The sequence below is a fragment of the Meles meles genome, chromosome 17 (assembly GCF_922984935.1).
Source record: "Meles meles chromosome 17, mMelMel3.1 paternal haplotype, whole genome shotgun sequence".
NCBI classification, from domain to species: Eukaryota; Metazoa; Chordata; class Mammalia; order Carnivora; family Mustelidae; genus Meles; species Meles meles.
Window position 1 is genome coordinate 30,383,410 of NC_060082.1, and position 13,839 is coordinate 30,397,248.

General features: G+C 42.4%; 1 protein-coding gene across 3 annotated transcripts in view; it reads right to left on the reverse strand.

The window, feature by feature from the left end:
* The window catches only part of NR5A2 (nuclear receptor subfamily 5 group A member 2), a 137,212-nt gene that overhangs the window by 110,056 nt on the left and 13,317 nt on the right, over nt 1-13,839 (reverse strand). For 2 of the 3 annotated variants that reach the window (XM_045983058.1, XM_045983057.1), the window contains 3 exons: nt 10,512-10,630; nt 8,814-8,955; nt 5,663-6,309 (listed from right to left, as the gene is read on the reverse strand). In XM_045983058.1, the coding sequence (XP_045839014.1) occupies nt 5,663-6,309; nt 8,814-8,955; nt 10,512-10,630 (908 nt within the window). Of the gene's footprint in view, nt 1-5,662; nt 6,310-8,813; nt 8,956-10,511; nt 10,631-11,661; nt 12,202-13,839 lie in introns of those variants that run through there. The other variant, XM_045983059.1, reaches the window with a different exon arrangement.

Below are 13,839 nucleotides of genomic sequence, written 5' to 3' on the forward strand. Positions count from 1 at the left end.
GAAGGCGCCTGGGTGGCTCAGTGGGTTAAGCTTCTGCCTTCAGCTCAGGTCATGATCTCAGGGTCCTGGGATCCAGCCCCACATTGGGTTCTCTGCTCAGCACAGAGCCTGCTTCCCCCACCCCCTCTGCCTACTGTGATCTCTGTCAAATAAATAAGTAAAATCTTTAAAAAAAAGAAAGAAAGAAAGAAAGAAAAAGGAAGAAAGCTTCTATGATGGGCCAGAGAAAAAGGAAGGTTTAATCCTACCCCAGCCTCCACGCTTTAGTCGAAACCACGCTTAGAAACTGGCTTCCGCATGGCTGAATTCCTTTGGCACAAACTCCCTGAGTCTCTGAGACCTATTTTCCACAGAAATGCTAGTTATGTGTTTCAGTCAGGATTAATTTAGACTTTTTTTTTTTTATTCCTACATGTATCAGAATCATTCATCGAGGGCGAGTTCTTATATATCCATTCCCAGAATCTTCTTAAGACATCTGGTCTCATTAGAAGATCAAATAGATCCTCCAGATTCATTAGTTGTTCAACAAAGTGGGAATTAGTTTCTTACTGCTCTTGTGTTTGTGAGGTATTTAAGACCCAGACAAGAGAAAAATAACAAAGAAAACATACAATCTTCTTGACTCACAAAGACAGGTCTTTCAGCAGCGGGAGGAGGTCTTGAATTTGCTCTTAGTTTCCAAAACACAAGAGGAAAAAAGTCAAGAGTATCGGCCGTCATACGACAGATTGGGTTTGAAGATCAGAAGGTGTGTGGGATTTAGGACATTACCTCAGAAAACACTTCTAATCCTTTTATAATTAGTGGCTCATCTATCACCTGACTGCAATCTTGTACTCTGTGTCTTTTCACAAATGCACATAAAACGGAACCCAGGAACCCACGCTGAACATGCCCGGCATCAAGGAGAACCCAAAGATGTACTGTATTTAGCCATTTTAACTGCAGAGCACAGCCCGTGTGTTGTTGCTGAACCAGATTCTCCCAGCAGAGTCCACTATCTGTGGAGGGTAAGTATGAAAGAAGGTTCCAGACACACGTTCAAGGCTCAGAGGTGCTAGCTTGTAGAGCCACTCTACTGAATGAGATCCCAGTGGCCTGGAAGAATTATTGTAGCTTTCTAAAGTGACTCATTCACTCCCCTGGGGTCGTCTGAGCTCGGAGAAAATCTGTCTCACTGATTATTAGTGATCTGGTAATTGGATGGTAGTGATGGACTTCTGATAACCTAGAGATTTGCTTTAGCTTCACTGGCAAAGACCTGTGTTTTCAGAGTCAAAGGTTACACGGCCTATTTGTGTGTGTGTCTTGGGGGTGGGGAGGGGTCTGTACAAAGGACTGCTTTTCTGAACCTGAGTCTACCAGTCCCAATTTGGACCTCTGCCAGCTGTATCATCCGGAGCAAGTCTCAAGTCCACTCCTGCCTCGGCTGCTGCTTCTGTCAAAGCGAGAGGTGGGTCGAATGATCTCCACCGGGTCTTCAAACTCTGGAAAATCTGGTTTCTAGGCCTGGAATATCTTTTGATGCACCTGTGTGGTTTTAAAAGCTACTGGTTTTACAGTATTAATTTCATCATTCTCGTGCCAGTATTTTGGATTGGAATTAGAACTGTCCCTTACAGGTGTACAGAACAACCAACCAGCTCATTTAGGGGTCTCACATCCCTTCTTCCCCAATCCTCTTCCAACTCTGAAACTGCACAGTTGCTTTGAGTATACGGTCTTTTTTTTTTTTTTTTCTTTTGCTGTTTATGTGCTATTACATGAACTGTGAGGTTAGGAGTTGTTAATTTCCTCTTCCTCATTACAGTATTTTGAAGAGGAACAAGAATATCTTTTTTGCACCTTGTAGCCCTGTAGAAAAACAAAACAACCCACCAAATTCCCTCTGGCCTTTCTGTTCCCTTACACAGTAAACAAATGAAATCTGTATTCTCTCCTTTTATACATGGTAGAGAGTGTAACTTGTCCTGGGATAGTGAGCAAGGGGTCATTTGCAAAACTGCCTTATTATCCTATTACTCCCTAGGAACAAATATGTGAGTTTTCATCTTGGGGGTCACAGAGGTATAAGCAATCTGCCCCATCATCACTTGATGGGTAATTTGTTGTGAACTTAACAAGAAAAAGACAAAGGTTTAAAGGGGAGCGTTGATCTTCCCAAAGGACTATTTAAAAATCACAACTTTTGCAGGAAGATAAGAGTGAGGACTGGGCGACAGGCTCCGGGGCTGTGCCACACCAGAGGCAAGAGGACTTTTCAGGACTTGCACTTAACAATGCCAGGTAGGCAAGACCCAATGGATGGCTTACAGAACCTTCTCCGGAGCAACATTTCTTGAACTGCAGGTGACGCCTCATCAGTGGGTCATGTCATCAATTCAGTGGGTGATGACCAGAAATTTTTAAAAACATGAAGTAAATCAGATTAAAGCAGAACAGAGTAGAAAATATCAGAGTGCATGGCATGGAGATGGTCATGTAATGTCCAGTCAAACTCTGGTTCATTTCATGTGTGTGAGAGAGAGCTAGCGAGAGGGAGATCTGCTTTGGTACACCAAGTTTGAATGTAAAATAAAATTTTTCTGCAGGTCGTACTTTAAAAGCTTGAAAGCCACTGTCCTGGAGAAATAACATGGGGATGCCCATGTCTTAATGTTGGCTTCCAACAACCTGCTCTATTTTGTGACAAATTTATAAACAAAAGGAAAAGGAATTCTTCCAAGTGAGAATAGTCACCTTCTAGCTCTGTATTTAAACTGCCCAACTTATTCTAAATTCTACTTTTTCTCCTCTGAAAAATGCTTACATTGAATTACTCTTTTCAATGCAAGCCCACACCCCTAATGTTTGTACTTTCTTTCCTTTTCCTTTTTTCCAAGCACCTTCTTATGAAAGACTGATAAATACATTACACAACAGTATAAATGATAATGCTTTAATATGCCCCATGCCCAAAGGATTTGTGTTTCAGGCAAATACGAAACCACATACCCTATAAAAAAATCTTGTAGAATTTAGCGGCAGGGGTAGGAAAAGAGAAATCTGGAGGGGAAGAGTGCTTTCCCAGCACTCTTAAAATCCTACCTGTGGCTGTCTATATTCCCTTCATAATGTTTCCTTTTTTGACATGTAAATTATATGCATTTCTTCCCCTGTGGATTTGTGAAATGCAACTTCAGCTGTCTTTTTTAAATAGATATTTATGAAACTGGTTTTTTTTTTTTAAGATTTATTTATTTGACAGAGAGAGATCACAAGCAGGCAGAGAGGCAGGCAGAGAGAGAGGGAAGCAGGCTCCCTGCCAAGCAGAGAGCCCAATGCGGGGCTCCATCTCAGGACCCTGATATCATAACCTGAGCCAAAGGCAGAGGCTTAACCCACTGAGCCACCCAGGTGCCCCTATGAAACTGTCTTATAATATCTTTGAGAGGAAGTATTTTTCGTCTTACTCAACTTCGTATTCATCGTACACCCAACTTACTGTATGGCAAATTTTACGTCCTCAATTAGTCGTAGTTAAGACTGTTTATTATAGAACTGCACTACTCTGTCTACTCTCTAACATACATGGTAATATTATTTCCCAATGTCAAACTAGGAAGAAAGCAGAACTTCTTGCTTTTATGCTGAGTATCAGATAGTATTATGCAATGCTTCCATACACTTGTCATAAAACTACAGTAATCGTAATTTTAAAAGAACACTAATTTACTGAGTGTAAAATATATGCCAGACTCCCTGTCCTAGATATTTTCCCCACGTAGTCTCATTTTTTTCCTTGCAAAACCTCTTCAGTGAGTACTGTTACTGCCTCCACACCCCCCTGCACATAAACACCACAGGGACAATTTAACAGACGGGGAAACTAAGCCTAGAGATTAATATCCTCCCTACAAAGACAGTTATTAAGTCACAGCAAACAAAGCTCTAACTCCAAGAGAGTCCATCTGCCTGCAAAGGTCAGTCGTGCTTTCCTCATTGTTACATTTCTTAATGTTGTATCTAAAATTACCAATTTGGGGGTGCCTGGGTGGCTCAGTGGGTTGAACCTCTGCCTTTGGCTCAGGTCATGATCTCAGGGTCCTGGGATCAAGCCCCACCGGGCTCTCTGCTCAGCAGGGAGCCTGCTTCCCCCTCTCTCTCTGCCTGCCTCTGCCTACTTGTGATTAAATAAATAAAGTCTTTAAAAAAATAATCATTTTCATTTTCATTTCAGATACCTTACCAGCCATCTGAAGAACAAAGCTGTGACTTTAAGAACACCAGGAAATTTCCTTTGTTTTTTGTTTTTCATGAAAAACACTTTGATTATCACAGAGTGGTTGTTACATACCCAGAAAACACCTGGCCAGACTGTGCTAACTCAATGCATTCTGCTTGTCCTCTGCACTTAGGATCTATCTCCACTTTCTCGCCTCTTTAAATGGAGAGATAAAGGACAAGAGAGTGAAGAGTTGGATACATCAACTGTCTTTACCGCCTGGTGGTGGTGTTCTGTCAACTTCTTTGGATCTGTTCAGGTCATTTTTTTGTTTCCCTGTAGAAGTCGCAGTGCTTAGTGAAGACTGCTATGAAAAGCACTATTTCCCATTTGCACACAGCTATCATATTCCCTGCTCCATCTAAAGAGAGTTTTCAACAGCCGCCCTTTACGCTGAAAGTCTGCTTGGTACTATCCCTCTCTCAAAGGGTTTTCAATATCCTCCAAAAGTCCTAGGTGTTCAGAAGTCACAGTCCTTCAGCAGCCATGTCTACCCCCATGACAGTAAAAGGAAGAAACTGATTTTGCAACAGACTGAGAAATCAAATTCCATGATTCACCTTTGCTCTTAAAACAGAGAATGAAACCACTGACTCCCAAAAGTGCTTTGGTAGCCACTTTTGGATTCCAAACTTTGATATCACTCTCTCATATTAATTCAGTCTTAAGTCTCAGGAAATAAAATAATTATGTAGTTAAACAGAGATCCTTACACAAACATGTACTGTGTTTACAATGTACCAATCCATTAAAATCAACGACAGACACTGATTATGAGAACTAAACCCGAGCCAAGTGGACTAGCACTCACCATTTGCCCAATCCCCATCCAATGACAGTAAACATCCTATTGGAATCTGCTTGGAAAACAAAGGCTTTACCAACCCAATGTCAAGATAAACAGGTAGTAAATACCTATCCGACACTAGTAGCCAGTGGTATCATTTTCATTCTTTAGGGTCTACACACAACTAAATACTGGCATTTTTTTCTTTTAAACTGGCACCATTATAAGATAAAAGCCTTATATTTGGTATTTTTGAGAAGTTCACAAGATGCTGGTTCACACTGACTTAAAATTTTCTAGCCATAAACCAACTGAGTTAAAGGAAGTAAGTAAAGACATTCTGTTATTCAGAAAAACAAAGACAAAACAAATGTCCTATACTTTCCATGAAATGTAACCCCCCCAAATTAAGAGCTACACAGAATAAAGACCCATCACGTTCAGCGGCGATAGTCCTGAAGTCAAGGTCGTAAGATTCTTCTACTCTGTAAATCATATGAACAAGGAAGGAAAACCTATTTTCAACACCAAGAATATATATTAATCAGGAACAGGGTTAGGTCTCTCTTGAAAGGGGGGATTTTAAATTGTAATAGCTCATGACATACCTTAAGTTCTCTGAAGAAGATACTACTCCTGGCCCATTCAACGATGGAGAAAAGGGTCTGATCAGCCATTTTGCACATAAGCCCAAACGTGCTCAGCTTTTCATGCTTGCTTCGGTTAGCTTGTTCTTGCTGCAAATAGGCCATGATTTTGGCCTGGACTTGAGGCTCATCTGGCTCACACTTCAGAAGTTCCACTATCAGATGTGGGATGCTTGCCGGGGAGCTCGTCTGGTAACTATCCATGTAGGAATAGCCCATGATCGACTCTGGTGAGCTGGTGTAGGGGTCTGGGTACTCGGACTTGATGGCCCGGCTGGGAAAGTGACTGTATGTTTGGTAACCTTGTAGGCTGCCGTGAGGTGGCATTGTCATGCTAATGGGGGATGTTACAAAGGGACTTCGGTCATAGTCTGTAGGAGGCAAGGCAGCGTGGTTCAGAGGTAGGCCTTTAGAGGCAGAATGGATGTTCTGAATTGCAGAAGAGATGGTGAGCTCAGAGGGCATTGCTTGGATCACCTGAGACATGGCTTCTAGCTTAAGTCCATTGGCTCGGATGAGGGCTTTTTTCTGTTGCTTTAGGGCCCTGTCTCTCTTGTACATTGGCCCAAATTTATTCCTTCCCCCGCGCATTCGGTCAGCCCTTACCGCTGTGGGGAAATTAAAAAAAAAAAAATGGAGTAAGGGCATAAATAAGATGCAAATTATTAGCACTCTCTGTATCTCCAGGTATTAGGTGTGTGGCTGTTTTCATTACAACAGCCCACAAAGATTCCCGCCCCCTCCACCACCAAAAAAAAGCCATTTTTAAATTCTTTCCTCTTTAAGTGTTTGTCATCAAAAAAATACTTTGGATGCGTAGGGACACAGTAATCCTTTGATAGACGCTGAGGATTTCATCATTTTGCTACCTACAGGGCATACTACAGATTGCTAAGAAAGAGTATCAGTTTCTATTACTAACCAGTTATGACGGAACTCTCTTTGCAGAAACCCAGACTGCTAAGAGGAAAAAATAAAAAAATCAACCCGTTTCTCGATTAAATTGTATCTTCCCTTAGAGTATCTTCCTCCCTCAAAGTCGTTTTGACTAATTTGCTGCAAAGGACAGGGTACATACTCTTCCTGAAAATCATTTTCACCAGGACTTGATGAACACACATCAGATAACCACTCATTCTTGTTTTTAATTTAAGCAAAACTGGACATAATTAAACAAATTCATTTCAGAAGCTGTCAAGACAGTCTACCATCACAGTGCTGTGTGGATTCTGGGACCATGTGTAGTAAGTTGAGTTAGCAGTTGTCTCCAAGCCCATAGTGGCCAATGGTCATTAGACAGAAACCAGCAACCCCTGACAGCTTCTGACATGTTGAAATTGCTGGAAGTTAAGTTTTTGAAACTTTTTATCTTAGGATTAGTACAGGATTAAACATTCGTTGTGAATGCTAGGTATCTAGAATATTGCACAAATTTTCCAACTGGATGATAATTTATTGAATTTTCCACTTTCTCATACCACTGCTAAAGAAGTATGGTTATGCCCCACCAGTGACTTACAGTTAGTAATACTTTTTAAAGTAAAGAAATGCAACCTTCTCCTTTCATGAAAAAAAGAAGAAATAAAATGACATCATATGAAACCACAACATTTACTTGTGTGTATTTTTTTTAAGCAGACTCCATGACCAACATGAGGCTTGAACTCCCCACCCCTGACATCAAGAGTCGTGTGCTCTACCAACTGAGCCAGCCAAGCATCCCACAACATTTACTCTCTGACATTTTATCTTTTGAGTCTCATACTACAGTATGCATCTCCCACAATATTTTGCTGTTTGAAAAATAATAAAGTGAATAATAAAGAAATTAGTGAGCATTTCTTTCTTGATCTCTTTCTCAATCTCTTCTTAACAGCAATACAGAGGGGCGCTTGGGTGGCTCAGTTAGTTAAGCATCTGCCTTCACCTAAGTCATAACCCAGGGTCCTGGGATTGAGCTCCAGGGTGAGCTTTCTGCTCAGCAAGGAATCTGCTTCTCCCTCCCCCAGCCCATACTTGCTCTCTCTCTCTGTAATAAATAAAATCTTAAAAAATAAATAAAATAAAAGCAATACAGAGTTAACAGTTCTAATGATAACCATAGTGGCTACTTCTATTGAAAAAGAATCTATTAGCAACTCAGCAGATGTATTTGAAATCTTTGGAGCATTTTTATGAAGTATGAGGGCCCCATCACAAGAAAGCTTCACACACAACTAGCCTGTGCCTCGCTGATCAACTAAAATGCACTCCTGTATCTGGCATGTAACAGTGACACATAACCCTTATTATTACTTTATTTTAACTAGCGTTCATCTGTGGAGGCTAAGAAACAGCAACTCTGTGAACTACAGACTATCTCCAGCGGCTACATATTAACTTTCTTCCCTGCCAATCTGGACATTGTTTTAAGCAGCAGCTCCACTCTCACGACATAAACTGTAACCTGGTTTCCGGGGAACCACCGTCTTAGTCCTGTCAAACCAATGCTACTGATGTAATAGTTCATTATTTTTCACATTTCCTACTTTTCAACTTCATTTCATATACTTCATTATTATCTAAAAAAAAAAAAAAAAAGAAATGTGCTTTCCCACACTATCAAAATGATACTCTCTACACGAGTAACGCCATTGTACAATTCAAACTCTTAACTCCTGCTCAGGAGTCACAAAATTAATCATAACAATTGTGACAAGTAAACAATTTCAAAGATTAAAATCAGACTTTGACCAGAGCATCCTGATTTGAAAACTTAAAAGTTTTTTTTTAATTTTTGCAAATTTTTAAACCTTGCTCTCAGTTGAATCACTGTAGTCTTGTGTTCATATAACCTGGCCTTTTTAGCATCAAATCCATCTGCTCCCCAAACTTAAAAAAAAAGGTGGGGAGAGGGAAACTCTGATTATTTAAATATTTTTCCTCATAGATTTCACCAGTGTTTAAGTGATACTCGGACTTCTCTGCTGACAAAACATAAAAAAGATCTAACATTACTGTCCACAGTGTTAAGTCTAGGAAAATAATGTTACCATATTTTAAGTACAGTGTTATTTTAAATCCTATGTCCTTGGAGAGTTTTAACAGGCAGTAGTCTTTAGAAGAAACTTACCTTCTAGCTTCATTCCAACACTTAGACATTTCTGAAATCGACAGTAAGGACAACGCTTTCTTTGTGTTTTATCAATTTGGCAGTTCTGGTTTTCTATACATGTGTACCTTTTATTATTTTGGACTGTTCGCTTAAAAAATCCCTACAAGACAGAGAAAATAGTGAGGCATATTAAAAAAATCTAACACCCGTCTCTTCCATTGTTTCATTTTAAGGAAATTACCAATAAATCTTTTCGTTGAACCAATGAGCCCTTCCGTGGTTCTGTGGTTTGTTTCACATTTTAACAAGAACAACCCTCCAAAATAGCACCCAGCCAAAGTGGAGATTTTTCTAGTATTTGAGTTATATTCCCAGAATTATATCAAATCTCAGAGATCTGGATACATACCATTTCATCTCAACATTCAGAGAAAAACACATTCTATATTGACCAGTATTTAAAAAAAAAAAAAGAAAAGAAAAAAAGAAAGAAAAAGCAGATCTGTTTTCTTATTAACCCCGTATTCCAGATAACGTACTCATGGAGATCTGCACTGTTTGTAAGTAATCTGATAAAATTTTAGTGGCAAACTATGGTAAAGTAACAGTGGAAAAAACTGAATAGCAAAACACCCCCCATTTTCTACAAATGTCACCACTAGACAGTTAAGAGCGAAAGGATTTAAAGAGTAAAATGGGGAAGTGTTCATAATTCCACTGGAATACATTCAAGTTGGGGAACTCTGTTTAAAAAAAGGTGAAACTAATGGAAAAGAAAAGCATGTGTAGCAGAGAGCTGAACTTTAGCACAGTGTGTTTTTCTTACACTGCACTCAAAAGGATTCAAAAACAAATTTTGTAGCTTCATAATACAGTACCAGCTTTACCAAGATGGTATATTCTTTATGTTTATTCTATTAGCCATAAAGTGAAACAATCTTACTTTGTTATAGAGAATGAAAGGGCTTTCCTGGCAGTGGTTTAAGTATTTGTAACTGAGCTTTCTACTCTAAAAAATGTTGAAAAATAGCAAGTATCAAGTTGACGGGGGAATGTATTAAAAAAGTCTGAGATAAATTCTTGATGTACGGTTGAGATTATTAGGAACAACAGAGTACATTTTACATATTAAAATTTCTTGCATTTAAATAGTTCATATAACTTACTTATAAAAGCCACACTTACTATAAACTGAGATGTGGTTTCTGATTCTTTATGATATAAATTTCAAAAAATCTTAAAAATTGTTTTTGGAATAAATCAGGAGAAAATCACGCAGTTGAGAATTTAGACTTTTATCTGTGGATAAAAAATGCTTAGACTTGCAGCACAGGATACTCTGAAGTTAAAATATATTTGGGAAATACTTTGTCATGTTCTCTCTCAAGAACAACGATGCTTTAAATATATATAAGTCAAGCAAAATCAATATTTAGGACTGTTAGAAATAGAAGTCTTTCTACAGATACATCACTTTACTACAATAAAATATTTTAAAGCCATGAGACTGGCAAAGTTTTCTAAACAGCATAAATTTTTTTGCCTTTGGAATTAAATCAAACACATATTTCAAAGAATCATCTCCCTAAGACTAACTCTTTCTCTCATTTTTAATTAAGTCCAAAAAAGACAGCCTTAATTTAGCTTTAAAAAGATTCCTATGGTTTATTTTGGTTCTGAACCTTATATTTGTCAGGTAGCAATGCGTAAGCAAACCTTGCAGCTTTCACAGGTGAGGAGCCCGTAATGGTATCCAGACACTTTATCCCCACACACTGGACAGAGCTCTTCAAGATCTTCATCATAGGAGTAATTCACCATTTTAAACTGAGAGACTGAAACAAAAGAAATGTATATACATAGCTAATTAATTCACTCAGTAGGTTTTTAATCCTGCAGTGAAAAGCATTCTGGTAACTGGTGGGCAAATATCTCAAGTAAAATATAAAATAAAAGTATTTTTTCCCAGATATACTGAAAAACTATTTTTAAACAATGAAAGTAAAAGATCTTCTGGATTCCACATACGTGCACTCCCTATTTTTTAACTTAAAAAGAATTAACTTAAAAAGACTTTAACTTAAAAAGAATTCCAACTTCTTTTGTTAAGAATTTTAAACAGACCACTGTTGAACACGTAGCTCATAGGCAGCACATCAGAACAGAACCACGAATTGCAGAAAGTAACAATTTAGAACTTCTTTTAAACCTCCTGAAGTTAAGATCCAAAAATGTCACCTTTGCCCAGGAGAGAGGAACACGTACGCACATTCTCCCACTCCTGAACTAAGTTTGCTCTAAGTACACGTCGCTCAGTAGGAGAGCAGCAGCGATTTGCAAACACTTGACGGAGAACGTGAAGCCCCAGAAACCTGCTTTTCAGAAGCAGCCCCACTTGAACCACAGCTTGCTGCTCCCTACATGCAAATCTGTTAGATTAATAGAAACATTCAGCTCCGTATCGACAGGGCTCCTGTTCTGGATACTTTCATCTCTTCGCACTTGGAAATCTCCTGTAAAAACAGAGAAGCAAAAGAGGGAGGACGCCGGGCAGAGAGAGAAAAAGGAAAAGATACCCACGAGGGTTTGGTTTCGTCGCAAAGTATTAAAGTCCTGTGATAAACTTCACCGTTTCCGATAATCAGTGCAAAATATAAACACCTCGGGATCGCCCTGTTAAAGTTAAACAGAAATCAGGCCGTGGCTCCTCCGCGCGGCTCACTGCGGGGATCCAGTAACCGCCTTCCGCCGGACGCAGCCCCGCGAAGGCGCCTTTGCAGCCAAAAGATGGATAAACTATGCACAGGAAGGACAGCTGCCAGGAGACCCCAGATAATACCTGATCTAGTCCCTTCCTGATACTCACGCGGGGCCAGGTCTCGGAGGGCGGACGCAGCGGGTACCTGGGGTAAGGGGCAGGTCCGCGCAGCCCGGCACCCTAACCCTCCCGGGCACCTTCCCGTGAAACCCCGGGGTGCACTCGCCTCTCGCCCCTTGCTCCGCTACACACAGGCGCACTAAAGCAGAGTCGAGTTTAAATTAATCAGTGGCATTTGCAGGGGGCGGGGCAGGGGGGGATGGGAAACCGATGGCCGGACAGAAGTTTCCTCTGATTTGTTTACCAAAAAGGAAAGAGAGAAAGAGCCCCCACCGCATCCCCAAAGTTCCCGGTCACTCCATCACCATACTGTGGCCTCTACTACAATGACTCGTTCTTTTTCTTTATTCCTTTTAAAAATAATGTTCTTTTTCTCTTTATGGATTCTGCAGGCCCCCGGAAAGGGCCATGGGGAGGTGAGGTCACTTGCACCACTTGGAGGCTGAGGGCCAAGCACCGACCGGCTGAGTTTGAGACCTCTCCTCCGGAGACACATAGCCGAGGTCTGGGGCTTAAAACCGAGTGAGTTAGCCAGAGTTTGGGGATGGGGTGGGGTCCCCGTGAATGATGTTCCCGTAGAGGCTAGCTCCTGGGCTCCGTAAAATAGAAGTAAAGAGATGCTGAGCGCAGCCCTCCAAGCGGTGCCAGCCCTAAGAAGACCGCGCTCGGGTTTTGGGAAGCTGAGGGTGTGGGGGAACTGAAGGTTCGAGAAGTTGGTTTACAGCCCATCTCTTCCCCCAAACTTGTAACTATTGCTTTGTGGCGTGTTTTGGGAAAAACTGTACTTGACTGCTTTTACTCTCCCAACAAAGTCAAGTCTAAACTTCGCACCTAAGAGGCACTTCGAGGCAAACGTCTGCAGGAGGATTCGGTGCCCACCTCGGGATTTCAACCCCTAAAAGACCGGGGCTGGGCGTGGAGACCCTCTTGGACAAAGACAGGGTCCGTGTGGGCAGACAGTCGCCGCTGTGCAAGACAGGGGCACCTTTCAGAGTTTCCCAGGTGCTATACTCAAGTAGGCGTTTGAGGAACGGAATCCGTTAGGGCAGAGAAGCCCCAGTTTTTAAGAAAGTAAAGAGAACGGCGGGGCCTTGTAACGCTAGGGTAGCAGAGGCACGCGGAAAAATTCCCCCTAAGTTGCAAGCGCTATGCTGTCCCGAAACCCAGTGGCGGGTCCTCTTTCTGATCGGACTAGGGCGACTAGGGCGCGTCCTCCACGGAGACGAGAGCAAGCGTGGTAATGGGGTCCAGTCCCCAAGGGCTCCCCTCGAGATGTATGCCGCATGGCCTAGGGGGAAGTAGGGCCCTGGCCCTTCCCACGCAGTCTTCGAACCCGGAGCTGATCGAGCAGCCGGCTGCTTCTCCCGAGCCCTGGGCACAACGGAGGACTAACTTTCTGCTTTGGGGCAGTAGATCGTGTCAAGAACGCCCCTCCCGAACTTCACAGGGAAAATATTACAGTGGCATTTCCTTCCCATGTCCCCCGCCCCCTGAACCCTTATTCTTGCCTCCCCTACTTCTTGATCCAGCGTTTCTCTGAGTGTCTTTTCCCGAGTCTCAGAAACGCGCCCTCCGGAACGAGCAGCAGAAAACTTTTCTTTTGCACCCAAGATCGCGCTGGCCTCACGGGCTCCCAAAGGGGAGACCCTCTCCGCAGCTGAAGGCGGAGGGTTCTGAGATCCGGCTCCCGGCGCGGGTGTCCACCACGTCCTGCCTTCGCGGGAATCCCAGGCGCGGGCAAGAGTGCCTCTTTGGGCCAACCGGCTTCCTCCAGCAGCCAACCCTCAAGTTAGTCTCAGGGGCCACAGCCCCCAGGGTACTTCCACAGCCCTTCCTGGAGGCTTGGAGGGACCCCAGGATCATGAAGGGTAAGCGACCCCACAGGTACAACGCACGTCTTACCGCCACCCCCTTTCCCCCAGCCCAGTCGGGCGACGTCAGGGCCCCCAGGGCCGAGCACTGCAGGCGCGCCGTGCACCAACCCCAAACTCTGCTCGGACTCTGCTCTCAACACCTCCCCGGCCCTTTCAAGTTCGCTCAAGGGGATGGCAGGAAGCGTCCCGGGATCACAGGCCCGCCTGCCCGCACATCCTGCGCGCTGGAAGGGGCGAGGATGGAAGAGCACCGGTGACTTTTCCTAGCATTGTTCCCTCCCGGGCCCAGACC